Below are 13979 nucleotides of genomic sequence, written 5' to 3'. Positions count from 1 at the left end.
GCAGCAGCAGACCAAGAGGGCCAAAATCCCTCTCCCATCACCCCTGTTACTCATGGTTACTGTAAAGTCAGCTGGAACTGAGATGGGGCAGAAGGGCAGAGCAGGAAGAGTGGATACCCTAAGTTATGGTAAGGACAAAAAGTAGGTATTAGTTTGTTGAGATACTGCACGAGCAGTGTTTACACTCAGACCCCAGATCTTTTTCACATGAAGCCAGAACAGAAAGCTCTCTCCACAATGCACATGATTAATTTAATGCTATTTCCAATTCTGAGTAAGAGTGCTCATCAGATTTTAAGCAGGCTCAAAGAGTTTCATATTGGTTCCATTCCTGTTGTTTCAGATAATTTTATAAGAATCAAGAAAAGGTTGTAGAAAAGGCTTAACATGACTCTAGATATGTCCAGGGGTACTCCCCCTAGTTTGTGGTATTTCATATACCAAAGAGATGCTAAGAGGGGTTACTGCTAAAAAAATGAATCTTTTGGCCGTTGCAGATGTAGGCCATATGTTCTTTTAACAAGAAACTAAATTTGAGGATAAGGGAAGTCTTAAGGTTACCTATTTTACAGGTTATTTCACTGGACTTGTCAGTGGTCAGAAACAATTGTAGGGAAGATTTATTTAACAAAATGCAAGAGCACTCTGACATAGTCCCTTATGCTCCAAGAAGGTCATGTAGAACTCCCTCTGGTGGGAACATCTGCTCTAGATAATGCCACAGGAGTCTCCCTCTATACTTAAGAAACATCTGTCAGAGTTAACAACAAAGAGCTCTTGTAAGTCATTATGAAGTACCAATAGTCTCTCAAACAAGCAGTAACAGCAAATTCTCTTGTTAACCTGTACTCCAAGAAGGTATTAAACAGACATTTACCAAGTGGGAAACCATGACTGCTCCATCACAGTTTGCATTTGCAGGGTCACTTCGTTCTCTGCTTTCAATGATCTAGAAATACAATGAAGTGCAATGAAGTTTTTGTTACTTTGAAAACAATAAAACCACTCCCAGTAGTGAAACAGTTTTTACCATTCTGAAGATAGTGTGAGAACGGCTGCTGTGTTCATTCATTTTTGTTTCTCCATAATGGCGATTTCCTGCCAAAAAGCAACATTAGAATACTTCTGCTTATAATCTGATAGACAAAAAGCACAATTTTAAAACTCTCTGAAAAACTTTGGTTTATGAATATAAAGCCAAAGAGATATCCCATGGTTCTAAGTATACCTGATTAGCCAAAACTTTTTAATGCTATCAGCTGACATTGTCTAAATACTTACTTTCTCCTTTTCTGATCCATTCCATAACTTGTTCTGGGGCAACCACCACTTCTTCAATCAGATCTTCTACATATGTATTCCTCTACAGAATAAGCACATTCATAAATTTTACTGAACTCCAAAACACACTTCAATACATAAAGTAAACATTACCAGCAATTATTATGGTATTCATTCAACAGCTGAATGTCTTTTTTTCTCTTAACACAAGGGATGGGTAAAGTTTAGACTTTGACCAAAATTGTCAAAGGCAATTGTTGTCTAGAGAATCAAACAATAGATTTAGAAAGTTTCCTAAAAACAGAAGGGCTGTGTGAAATATCCTTGTCATTTTCTGAGGGAATTTAGAAGTATATTTCTCAGTAATTCTTATAAGAATGTATTATACAACTGATAAATTTCCCTTCTTCCTATGTTCCAAAACCATGACCATTTAAGGGAGCCAAAGGAAAAAATACCCCAAAGCCCAAACCAACAATTTTTATTTTCTACAAAACCTTACATTATAAAGAAACTGAAGATGGCATTAATACAGATTTCTTTTTCTATAGTGATCATCTTACTGAATAGTTCTAGTCACATGGTTATTCTATGATCACAGCAGTATAGCACTTGCTAGATGATACAAAGATGATATTAAAGTAACTCTGTATATCTGTCAGAAACTTGAAACACATAGAGCTTAACTAAACAATTCTTGAGGTTTTACTGTCAAAGTTAAATAAAATATATCATCCTGGAAACCTTGAGGATTAAGTCTACTTTTATAAAGATTTACAAAGATGAATTAGCAATAGCAAACCCAAAGTCACTGTTGTTATTCTGCTCCATCAAATGTTCTTCCGCTAATGCTGAAGATACAATTACACAGTTTGTCCTAGAAAAGTTTTCCACTGGGTGTTTCTGAAGGCTTTTTTTCTCAACTTCTTTTACTCCAAGCAGATACAGTACTTATACATAACATCCACTTACATTAACATCCTCACGAATTCCCAGGGGCTTCTTTTTCCTATTATCGCAAAGCAAATCAGTAATTGTTTCATTGTAGATTTCCATGTATGAAACCCTTAGCAGGAATTCTCTGTCTGGAATCTAATGTTGAAAGGGGGAAGGAAAAAAAATCAAACAAATTAACAGACTAACTGATGGACTTCTTTTAATACAAATATTCTTAAATTGGAGATAAAAGTTTGGATATTGTTTCAGAGATTTCTTTCCCTTCATCCTTGCTGTACATTAGCATAAAACAAGACAATAATTTTTCTTCTATCTCACCTCTTTCCAGCTGCATTAATGGTATACCACTTCTAAGGTTATTAAATTAAGATAACTGCCCAACAAAAGCATGACAATAGTTCTCCTACTTAAATGCCATTTCCATAACCAATTTCCTCCTGCTCAGGCTTTTTCCTCTCTGTAAATCTTGTCTTCTCTCTTTGCTTGCTTGGATTTACTTAGCTGCTGCTGCTTCTTCCCCTGCCTCCTTGGTAGAGAATGTTGGAATGAGGAAAGGCTGCACAATGGATTCCAGAAAAATCTTCTTGCCTTTAGTTACTTCTATAAACCCTCTAAGGATACTCTGCACCTCCTTAAAGGAGCAGTGACCATTTCACTTCACTGGTAACAACTACCTGAAACCCTCTAGGCAGAAACAAGCACTCTGCAAATCATGTTTTAGAAATCACTGTTTTAATGTACACTTTCTCCTTACTTTTATTAATATTGAGCAATTAGCAATTCTTTTGTAAGCCTGAAATAAGTAAATATAGTGTCATAGTCTGCCCACTAAAAAAAAATAAATCTTTAATTGTTAGGTTTTCAGACTTTTAAAATAGCAGAATAACCACAAAGCTTCAGAAATCTTATCTACCACATTAATAAGCGAGTCCCTGTCAGGATCATTAGCGTGTCAGAGTGACCCTGAGAGAAGTTCAAAGTCTCTTTTCCTAGCCTGGCTTGGAAAAAAAAGCTTGAAGGAGTCAGGGCTCTTCAGTTCTTGGTCTCAAGGCTGTTTATTTTATCTTACGTATAAAAATTTTCTCCTGGCCTGCCAAGGTCAGCTTAGCAAGCCAGCCTAAGGCACTCTGCCTGCCCCCAGGGTGGTGTTATGTCTTTATACTAAAAACTACATGTACAATGTTTACAATTGCTTTCCAATACCCATCACCTATGTTAGACAGTGAGCTTCTACTCTAAACCAATCTGTAAGTGTCAACATCACAGCAGAAGATGGAGGCCAAGAAGAAGAAGGAGAAAGGCTGGACACACCCAGTTCCCTCCATCTTACCTCCTGAACCCCCATTCCCAAAAACCCTAAAATCTACTTTTCCACCCTGTGATAACTTCACTGTTATTCTACCTAAGCTGTTGTGGCTTGCTGGTCTTCATATAACGTTGGCCATTTGCTTCATGGGTCATAATCAAAACCATAGGCATTTTGGGCTCTGTGCCAGGGTCTCTGACACCCCTGGCAGGGGTCTTGGCTGCTCAGGACAGCCAGAGGGATGTCCTGGGTCCTGACAAGTCCATATTTGTATTTGTAATCAGTTTAACATATTTGGAAGGTTAAGGTTCTACTCAAAGTTAAGTTTTTGACTCCTCATGTCTCAGAACACTCCTCAGTTTTGTTCTGATTTGGTTTTAGCTAATAGAGTCCCCATCAGCTTTTTGTTTGAAAACAAAAGATGTGCCTGGCTCATCGTAGCCAGGCTGGCAAAGTAACTGCTACATTTAGTCCAATATAAGTTAAGTTCCTTCATAAGCCTCTTGATACTAAAATTAATTTTTATGTAACCATCACAAGTATTACTAGCCCTTTCAATTTAATAGAATTTAATAGAATTGCTCACCTCACAAATAATTTTGAACACATGTTGAATTGCCTTAGGGATAATGCCCACAGAATCTTCATTCCCCATCATTGTGTAAGTCTTCCCTGAAGCAGTCTGTCCATAAGCAAAAATTGTGCCTAGAAAGATAATTAAGTTTTACTAAGTATCTCTGAAATACATTCCAAAAGTTTTTTAAACAGTTTCAAAACTTACCATTATAGCCTCGCACAGCTGACTGTATAATTGGAACAGCTACACCATCATACAACTGCTGAGTGTTGTCACTTGAGTGAAAGACACGATCTTAAAACAAAAACAAAAAAAAGGGTGCGAACCCACTCTATTGCAAGTCAAAACAAGCTGTCATTCAGTATTGCTGACTTCAAATCCAGTACATTTGCATAATCATCTCCAGGTTAGCTCCAATATAAATATCATTGTAGTAGCACTAATGCAAACTTTTAAAATTTAGTTTTAAAATAAATATTAAGCACAAAATAAAAAAAGACACTATGCACAGATAATAGACAAGTAAAAAAACCCTAAGAATGATGAACACAGTTAAACAGTCATCCTATTTAACCCTAAAAGGTTTTGGCTAATTTATCTACAAGGATAGTAAGCCTGACAAGACAGGTTAATGGTTATACTCTAGCCTTGGGCATGCTTTTACTGAATCTGTATTTTGGGAAAAATATTTGTAGTGACTACGTTCATATTAACAAGTAGAGTTGATCAGTAGGAAAAGACTCAAAGGGAGCCAGCTAGTTATGAGGATCCCACATTCACACCAGTCACTTTTGGGACTGTGTTCTCCCATACCCTTCCCCCTAAATGCTTTGGACTAGCCCTTGTTTAGTCCACTTGTCACTGGATTCCAGATCAATAAATGTGTTCCAAAGCCAATATGGCATGAACCAGAACAGAGAAAGTAAGGTCCGTCAGGAAGCTGACGTCAAAAGCACATCCCAGTGCTGCCTGCACCAGAAATCCTGTGTGCCCCAATGACCCTCCTTGGGAATTACGAAGCTGGGAAGGTTGGGAGGCATTTTAAGAAGCTCAGGGCATTCACCACAGTCGACACGTTCAAGAGAACAGTAGCAAAGTTCCGCCTAAGCATCTTCGTAAAGCAACTGCTTTCACATTCTTACCGTAACTAAACGTTTTGGTACCACTCACGTCGGAAATAGTATTATTCTCACTTGTCCAGTGCAGGGACACTTTATCTGAGGCATTTTCTCTAAAAGAAGAAACATTGTGTTACCTTTATTGGGCGAGGACTCTGCCCCCAAAACGCAGGCCCCTTACCGCGAACTGCCCAGCTGCGGGGGACGGCGGCACCCAAGGCTGCGGAGGGAGCCTCCCCTGCCGGCTCACCTGGAGATGAGCGGCCGCACTCGCACGCACACCGTGACGGCGCCCTCGTCCGCCATGCCCGCCCGGGATAGGAGCAGCGGGGCCGGGACAAGGGACGGAGCAGGGAGCGCGCGCCCCAACCGCCGCCGAAGTTTGAACTGCGCCCGCAGCCGCTCCCTATTGGCCGCGAGGGACGCACGCTGTGCGTGGAGTGCACCACTAGCACGAGCTGGCGGGGAGGTGTGGGGGGGCGGCCGAGGGAAGCGCGGCCAGGAACAGACGGGTGAGCAGCCCCCGAGCTCTCCTGAGACACCTTCCCCCCCCCCTCCCCCGTCTGCCGGATGGCAGCGGCCGGGGAACCGAACGCTGTCCTCACAGCCACAGCTGCCGGCCTTTTAAACAGCCCCGGGCACAGTGACTGCGCCGCCTCCCTGGGCAGCCGTTCCAAGGCTGGGAGCCCTTTCCATTAAGGATTTTTTCCTAATCTGCCGTGTGAACCTCTCCTGGTGCAACCTGAGGCTGCTTCCTCTTGTCGCTTGTGACTGAAGGGAAGAGGCCAACCCCCACCCAGCTACACCCTGCCGTCAGGCACTTGTATACAGCGATGAGGTCTCCCCCGAGCCTCCTCTCCTCCAGGCTAAACACCCGCAGCTCCCTAAGCGCTCCTCACGGGACTCGTGCTCCAGACCCTTCCCCGGCTCCACTGCCCTTCTCTGGATGCCATCGAGCATCCCCATGTCTCTTGCAGCGAGGCGCCGAGAACTGAGCCCAGGATTGGAGGTGCAGCCCCCAATGTCAGTGATGAGCGGTATCACTGCCGTGCACTCAGACCTCAGTGCCTCAACAGGTTGCCCACTGCCTCTGAATAGTACGGTTTTACACATAAGAGCGACATTGTCATGGGATTTAAAAAAAGGTTTATTTAAGTAAAATGTATATACGTATTGAAGTGAGGCTAGAAAAACAGTGTGAACATCTTGTGGGTGGTAGTTCTTTGTTCAAAGCAGTATCATTTTAGGAAGCAGACTATGTTTGCTTAGTCAAACAAACAGAAAAAGCTTTCATGCCAGTGTGGACAGGTTTAGGGGTGGGGAAGGAGAGGAATATAGCTGCAAAGAAAAGCCTACAGAAATCAAAAAAGAAGGCACACTCAAAAATAATTTCTTTTGAGGTCAGCAAAAAAATGACTACGTTATGAAAACTCTTTTTATGTTCAAACTTTTAAAACAATCTGTTTTCTTCCATATTTTAATCATCTTCCCCTTCCTCTTCTTCCTCTTCCTCAGCTTCGGCTAAGGCTTCTTCCTGCGCAGCCTTGAAAGCCAGCTCCTCTTCCACAGTGGGGTCTGCTGCCTCAGTGATTCCTGGCTCAGTGGGAAATTCTGCCTCTGCCGGCGGGGGCAGCGCAGGAGTGTGGCTTTCTGGATTGTATTTGTGACCCCAGCCGAAGTAGATGTTCTCAAATTTCCTGAAAAAGAGAAGTGACAGATCACATGTTCACTCCCTGGCAAAATATTAGCAGAGAGACCATCAGGCATCCTTACTCTGCTGTGCAAGGAGTCACTGTGGTGCAGATATCCTATAGCAGAAGAATTTTAAGCACAGCACCTCTTTTTAACTGCCCTAATGGTTATTAATACATCTTCTGTTTAAAATGATGAAGTGTCACTGCACTGCACTGCAGTACTGTGTAGTGGAATGACTGTGTCATGGAAATCTACATGGAGGTAATAACCACCTGTAGTGCAAGCAAACAAACATTAGAACCACAGAATGCAGCTGGTTTTTAAAAAGTCCCACAAACACAAGAGTATATGTTTTAAATCAAGGACTGTGCTCAAATACTAATTCAGCATTTACATCCATTAACTTTATGCCAGCCTTTCCAATAATTAATTGTTTTCAGTCTTAAATACCTATTTACTGTTGCTGTGCATATTTAAGTGGCCTTGTCCATCAGTCTCTGGAATAGCTGGAACTCAGTTAATGAATTAATAATAAAGTAACTCTGCCTGCATTAGAGAGGCACCTGTGTGTAGCACATACAGTCAGTGTTGTAACCATGTCAGGTGGACTCTCACCTGCCAGATGCAAAGGCATAAGCTCCAGGCCATCGGTTAGACTGCAGGATTGCAATTGAATATTCTGGGATCAGGTTTGTAGAAGCCTGAGCTGTCCAAGCAGGGATGTTTTTCATGCCTGGAGACAGCCAAACACATACTGTCTATGAATAAATGAACTTGATGAGCCTCTACAAAATACTTAAGCCTGAGCTACAAGACTTGCACAGAATTCAGGCAAGGTTTATGTTAAGTTGCACTACAGAATGAGCCAGAACTCAGAAACACTAAGTGTAGGCACTATTTTCCAACAGGTGGTTTGCATGAGTGGGTAGGTTGCACAGGAATGCTGACAGAGCCCCCCACGTACAGAAAAAATTCAGTAGCACTCACCCCTGGGTCTTTTGTCAAGGACTTTCTATCACTAGCAGATAAATTGTATAGCTATATTTCACCTTGATTAAAGAATGGAGAGTAGAAAAATAATCAGATATTGATGTAATCTAATATTAAGGCTCCCTTATTCCCGTGATTTGCTGCAGTGATATGTTAAAGATCTAAATTCTTATACAAGTAATGTACATCAGTGTATGTGTGTACATATTAATTATTCTATTTACTTACAAATAAACATACATTTTTCTTTTTTCCTAAAAAGATGAGATAAAAATAGCTGAGTGTATTTCAAGTAGTAAGTTGTTTTGAACTTGCAATAACATGACAAGTCTAAATTATTTTTTCCTTTTAATCTCAACAAGATGGTTGCCTAGTAAACCTGATTATTTCAGCTTTAATGTCAATACTATTAACCATTTTGCTTTTGATTGATTTGTAAAAGAACGTGTTTATCCTACAGAGGCAAAGTATATTGCTCCAAGAAGTGTCAGTGCTTAACTTCAAATATTTACTGCTAAATGACAAAAATCCTAGTGACTCTCTATCATAAACTTCATATTCCATGAAGAATACCTTCATCTTCAGAGATCAGAGTAAGGAGGGGTTGTCCTGTTTCTTCCTGGCGCTCTTCTTCCTCCTCCTCTTCCTCCTCTTCACCTTCTTCTTCATCTTCCTCTGATTTTTGAGCAGGATTAATCCAAACACAGCGACCCTATAATTGATGTGGAAAAGTAATAAATACATGTAACAATCATTGAAAGAATGCAAGTTAAAACTAGTTAAAACAATTGACTAAGACTCGCACACAGTTAAGGGATAGGGAGAAGAAAATACATATTCCTTAACTGGAATATTGTTAACAAAATATTGTATCCTCTTGGCAGAATGTTCCCCTCATTCACTCCTGCTTACTGTTTGAGAATAACCTTATAGTGCTGTCATCAGCTTTTTGTCATTTTGAATTCTTCAGTTCCTGGCCAGTTTCGTTTATATCCTTGCTAAATTACTAGTTACTGCAAACTATGGACTTATTCCTTATTTTTAAAATATGCCTTGTTACTTGGCTACCAGTCAGAGGAATGTAACAGAATGTTCTTAAGATTCTACTGCATACTAATTTTATTTTTTACAACTACTGTTTTGCTGGTACTAAGTTTAAATCTTATTTCCTATAATTTGCTGTTATTTTACACTAGCATTCTTGAATTGGTAGACTGCCCATCAAATCATCCAGCAATAAAAACCAAATTAGTAATACCTCTTTCTAGCACTAGTCTGATGGAACATGCTTTAAAGTTTTTTTCATTCAAATGTTTCACAGCAGAAAGTATAAACCAAAAAATTAACCAGAGGAAAACACCATGTAAATTTCATTTAGCATACAACCACAAGCTGTCTGGGTTTTAGCATTCTACCCAACAAAAGTGAATGTTAAATATTTTAATCAAATGAGGATCTCAGAGCAGAACACCTAATACAGAAGATTGCAAGAAATGATTGTTATCTATCAGGGCCTAGCTCCATACTGTTATTTAAAGACAGGTTTCAATCTCAAGCATACATCACTGGAAAAAGTACTAAATCTAGAGGGTTCCAAAATATATACATATATATATATATATATATATACATACATAAAAATAGATGGTATATGTAAATACATGCAAGATATTTATGCCTTATATAACATGTATATATGTTTTATATATATGTGGGTTATTTGTTATATAACATATAACAGCACATGTTTTATGTGTAAGATATTTTGGTATTATATATGATATAAAATGCATTTTCTATATAAAAATCTTTCAATCCAACACCATTTCTGGTGAATAGTTTGCATGTGCAGGTGAGGAGTGTCACTCACACTGTTACCCCACAAGCACTGCAGTGTGAGCAGCATCCAAGGCCCATGTGAGCTATGCTGGACACACCTGCTTCAGAATGCCCTTGACATGGTGTGCCCACATGGCCAGGGACTCCACCATTTCAGCCACAGGAGGAGGCTCAAACTCAGGGTTTTCTTCATATGTATCTCCTCCTTCTTCTTCTTCTTCATCCTCTGGAAACTGGTAGAACCCAGTGGGAGAGACGTGGGTTCCCGCTGAGATCCGCGCTATCTGTGCGCGCAGGTAGTTGGCCTCGTTTCCAGGAAAAGGAGGGAAGCTCACAATAGGAGCATCCAAGCGACCAGTGAAGAACTTCTTGATTTGCCTGGCACAGACAATCTGGGCTGGTGTCACTGGAGGCAACTTCACCCAGGGTTTGCCTGGCTCATTACACACAAAATAGACATATTTATTCGTCCCAGTCCCATTTGCTTCTTTTGGGATCTCAGGTGGGGGTTTATAAGTGGACTTTGGTGGTTCAGGTTCTTTTTCTTTCTGTTCCACTTCTTCCTCACCCTCACCCATCTCTTTCTCTTCTTCTGCAACAGTTTCCTCTTCTTCCTCTTCTCTTTCCTCCTCCTCCTCTTCCCCCTCCCGTAACTGTACTTCAGCTATAATATAGTTCATTTCCAGGCCCAAAATTTTGCCCCAGAAGCGACAGGTCTGGATTGGCTGAACACTAATTAGGTTTTTAAAGGCAAGGAATATGTAATAGCATTCATCTTTGCTCAGGCCAATTCCAGCCTGTTCAAAATAAAAGGCTGTTTCCATCACATTTGGTAGAGCAGGCTCTCCCTAGGAAAGAAGATTCAGAGTTAGATAATTATATTTCACTTTCCTGTAGTGCCACTCATCATGTCAAAGTGCTTTGCAGACATTCATTCACTACTTTTTTTACTATCATTTAGAAAAATTAAAAGTCTTTTAGTGGTAAAGATGAGAAGATGAAGGGCAGCTCTTAGAACGCAGGATTTCAAAATTTAAACTCCTAATTACTGCAAAATAAGGAAAGTCAGCATTCTTACACAAGATTTACAAGGGATTCAGTGCTAGGGCATGTCAGCTAAGAGGCCTTTGATGCCTAGAAACGGTGACACTGTGTTGCCTTGTGTTGTAGATAATATAGATTTTATATATTTAGGCACCAGAGCAACAACATTTCTCTGGGGTGAATGTTGCTTGGCATACTGCAGCTCCCTGCAGTTTTTAAACTATTGCTCCCTCTGTTATTAAAGTCTATTGTAAGACTCCATCTGGCTTCAGTGGAAGCACAACTAGGCCAATAATTAAGTATTTCCAGTTGCTGTACCACCCATCTCTCATTTTATGGGGGCAGGTGATCATATAACACAGACAGAGTTATTAGAAGTGGGACATGACAGGGTAGGGAATTTTGAAGAATTAGTACTAGTTTCATATGGAATTTCTCTGGATCTGACAGGTTTCTTATAAAAAAGCAAGATTGATAGGATTATGAAAAAATCAGAATTCCTTTCTGAAGTACCCTACCTTTTTTTCCCATTTTCAGCATCTTATACTGTTAATATAAGATACATACCAAGCTATGGAAAAGATGAAGGACTATCTCTTGTGTGGCTGGTATTTATACTCTGCAATGGTAATTCATTTGAATATATACTGGTTAACTTCATATGAAAATCAGTATCTTGTTAAATGATTTCCCTTGGCTATTATAATTCTTAAATATATTCTTTTATTTCTCATTATAAGATTTCTCATTTTTCCTTGGGTACAAATGCTTCTGCATATAAGCAACTGAATAATCAAAAATCCTGTTTTAAGAAGTGGCTTTTCAATTGTATTAGTTGTCCAGGAAAACCCTTTTTTGTTTTAGTTGGAGAAGGACAGACTGGAACTGCACCAGGAGCTGGAAGAATCACAACATTCTGCATTCTACTATTTTACAGCAGCAGCAGTGCACAATATTGTCAAAGAATATGTCAATAAGAATATATCTCCAAGAAGAATGTACGTTAAAGAATATATCAAGAATTATGGTCACTTTAGGTAAAGAAACCTTCCTTTTATAAAAAGAAATTAACTTGGATGCAATATTCTGTACTGAACTGGCATATGGGAGATGTCACAAACCTTACTTTCTGTTTATCAGCTCTAGAACATCCCTGATTATAACAGCTCACGATATTAGATTTACATTAGGAAAAAATCTCAACTAAGTAAGTAGATGGGTTTTTCTTCAGAACTAGACATGGGACGAGCTCAGCTGTGAAGATGTTACATGGTGCTGTGACTGCAATTACCTGTACGGTCAGGAGAGGCAGCACTACCGAAGAGAACAACTTCCTTTCTCCTTCCCCTTCACAGCATCTGCCCATCCCTTTCCCTGGTATATTTGGTACCTGTTTCAGTCTGATAATAACTCACCATCTCTTCATCTAGTTCTTCAGGTTCTTCTTCTCCAGCTTCCTTGATGAACAAAGCTTTACACTTTTCTGCAGCTTCAAATGTTGGAGGGATCAGATGTTCGTCTCGAAGAGTGTCCATTTTTTTCCGAAACTGCGCCCACTTCACATCCTGGCTGATGGTCTCAATTATGTCTACTGTATTTGCAGGCTGTTCATCCAGGATCTTGGTCAGTATAGTAGCTAAATGATCATATCTGTCATATAAATGTAAATATTGTTGGCTTACTATGCAAAAGTCTTAGAATATTATACTTTTAGTAAAAAAAGTAAAGGCTAATCATCTGGATCTTTGGAGAAATCATTGGAACAGAAGAAAGGGGATCATGGAGCCTTGAGGCAAATTAGAGTTAAAAGTAGTGTGATTATAATTAAGAGCATTTCCATCCTCCATTTCTAGTATATACCCCTCCTGTCTATGAGCTGAATCTGAATTTAAACTTATTCTCAATCATATAAACTTGTATTTGAACTCTCTATAAAATTCCAGTAGGGATTTTGTTTCTGAAAGATGTTGGACACTCGTCTGTAAGTATCACTAGTGATGAAATATTGCCTGTATAACATTATCCCATTCTATATGTACCTTCCTTTGTCCTTTTACCTTTCTCTCCACTCATAGTTCCTACCCTATTTGACTGCGATCCTTTCTCAGACTTACAAGTTCAGGCCAGATTTTGTGCTGGTCGTCAGTAAATAGGCTTTTGCATTCTTGATTGCCAGCATCCGGGCTTGTGCATCGGGAATCTCATCCTCATACGGGCTGTATCCGGGCTGGTCAAGACCATAACCCGGTTCGTGTGGCTGGTAAGGGCCATGCCCACCTTCATAGGCATCTTCAGGGTAGGCACCTTCAGGGTAAGCACCTTCAGGGTAGGCACCTTCAGGGTAGGCACTATGTGGTTCGTGTGAAGGGTCTGGTTCTGGCGACGGATCCATGCTGTGCCGTGCCCCCGGTGCTCTGGGAGCCTTGTCCCGGCGCGTCTCTGGCTGATGGCTGGCGCTGGCACCTGCAGCTGCCGAGGGGGGCCGAGGTGCCCAGAGGGGCTCGGTGACCGACACCGCGCTTGTCGTGCTGCCCGGGGCGGCCGGCACGTCCCCTGCGCTCCTGCGCTCGGTGCAGGTCCTGGGGCGGCTGAGAGATGCTTCCCCTCAGCCCTCGCCTTACCTCCCGCTACTCCCAGGGAGCCGGTCCCGGTTCCCACGTCTGGGGCTCAGGAGGGCGGCAGCCTGGGGCCACGCTGGGCCGGGTGAGCAGTGTGGGAGCTGTGTCCGGAGCACCGGCGGGCTCGCTGCGGCCCTTCCCGCGGGCCGGCCTGGCCGGGGGCTCGCTGGGGGCCCGGGGTGCGGCCCGGCCCGGCCCGGGGACTCCGCGCGGCCCCTCAGCGGCAACGGCGGCGGCGGGCGGGGCGTCACCGGGGGAACGCGGCCGCGGGCAGGGAGGGCAGCCCGGTGACCCGCCCCAGCTGCAGCGCCCCTTGCCAGAGCGCTTTTGAGCCCTTCTTCGCTGCTTTCACCGGGACCCACGGGGTGATGGCGAAAGGAAGAGGCTTGAGCCTGGTCTGTACGGGGTTCTGAGCAACCTGGTGTAGTCAATGGCGTCCCTGCTTATGGCATCAGGTGAGAAGTAGGTGATGGCTAATATCCCTTCCAACCCAAACCAGTCCTGTTCTGTGAAGCCATGAAATGCTGTCAATACTTTCCGGTGAACGTTTGTGG

At 41.8% G+C, this 13979-nt stretch overlaps 2 protein-coding genes across 5 annotated transcripts in view; both read right to left on the bottom strand.

Moving 5' to 3' along the window:
• The window catches only part of CENPE (centromere protein E), a 38060-nt gene extending 32420 nt beyond the window's left edge, over positions 1 to 5640 (bottom strand). For all 3 annotated transcript variants that reach the window (XM_074541081.1, XM_074541083.1, XM_074541082.1), the window contains exons 1-8: positions 5490 to 5640; positions 5264 to 5352; positions 4326 to 4415; positions 4131 to 4249; positions 2254 to 2373; positions 1282 to 1363; positions 1031 to 1098; positions 878 to 949 (exon numbers count right to left, since the gene is read on the bottom strand). In XM_074541081.1, coding sequence (XP_074397182.1) covers positions 878 to 949; positions 1031 to 1098; positions 1282 to 1363; positions 2254 to 2373; positions 4131 to 4249; positions 4326 to 4415; positions 5264 to 5352; positions 5490 to 5545 — 696 coding nt within the window. In that variant the 5' untranslated portion in view covers positions 5546 to 5640. The remainder of the gene's footprint in view (positions 1 to 877; positions 950 to 1030; positions 1099 to 1281; positions 1364 to 2253; positions 2374 to 4130; positions 4250 to 4325; positions 4416 to 5263; positions 5353 to 5489) is intronic.
• A 733-nt stretch (positions 5641 to 6373) lies between these two features.
• LOC102061438 (radial spoke head protein 4 homolog A) lies at positions 6374 to 13675 on the bottom strand. 2 transcript variants are annotated; one of them, XM_014265391.3, is made up of 6 exons: positions 12922 to 13674; positions 12223 to 12457; positions 9862 to 10611; positions 8498 to 8636; positions 7550 to 7667; positions 6374 to 6936 (listed from the first exon to the last, which is right to left on the bottom strand). In XM_014265391.3, the coding sequence occupies exons 1-6, from the start codon at positions 13197 to 13199 to the stop codon at positions 6717 to 6719; spliced, it is 1740 nt and encodes a 579-aa protein (XP_014120866.2). In that variant the 5' UTR covers positions 13200 to 13674; the 3' UTR covers positions 6374 to 6716. The 2 variants fall into 2 exon arrangements, with proteins under 2 accessions (XP_014120866.2, XP_026647816.2); XM_026792015.2 differs by lacking the exon at positions 7550 to 7667 and having other exon boundaries at positions 12922 to 13675.
• Between the last annotated feature and the right edge of the window lie 304 nt (positions 13676 to 13979).

This window comes from Zonotrichia albicollis, chromosome 5, assembly GCF_047830755.1.
Source record: "Zonotrichia albicollis isolate bZonAlb1 chromosome 5, bZonAlb1.hap1, whole genome shotgun sequence".
In the NCBI taxonomy this organism is placed as follows: Eukaryota; Metazoa; Chordata; class Aves; order Passeriformes; family Passerellidae; genus Zonotrichia; species Zonotrichia albicollis.
This window is presented reverse-complemented; position numbering and strand designations above follow the sequence as displayed.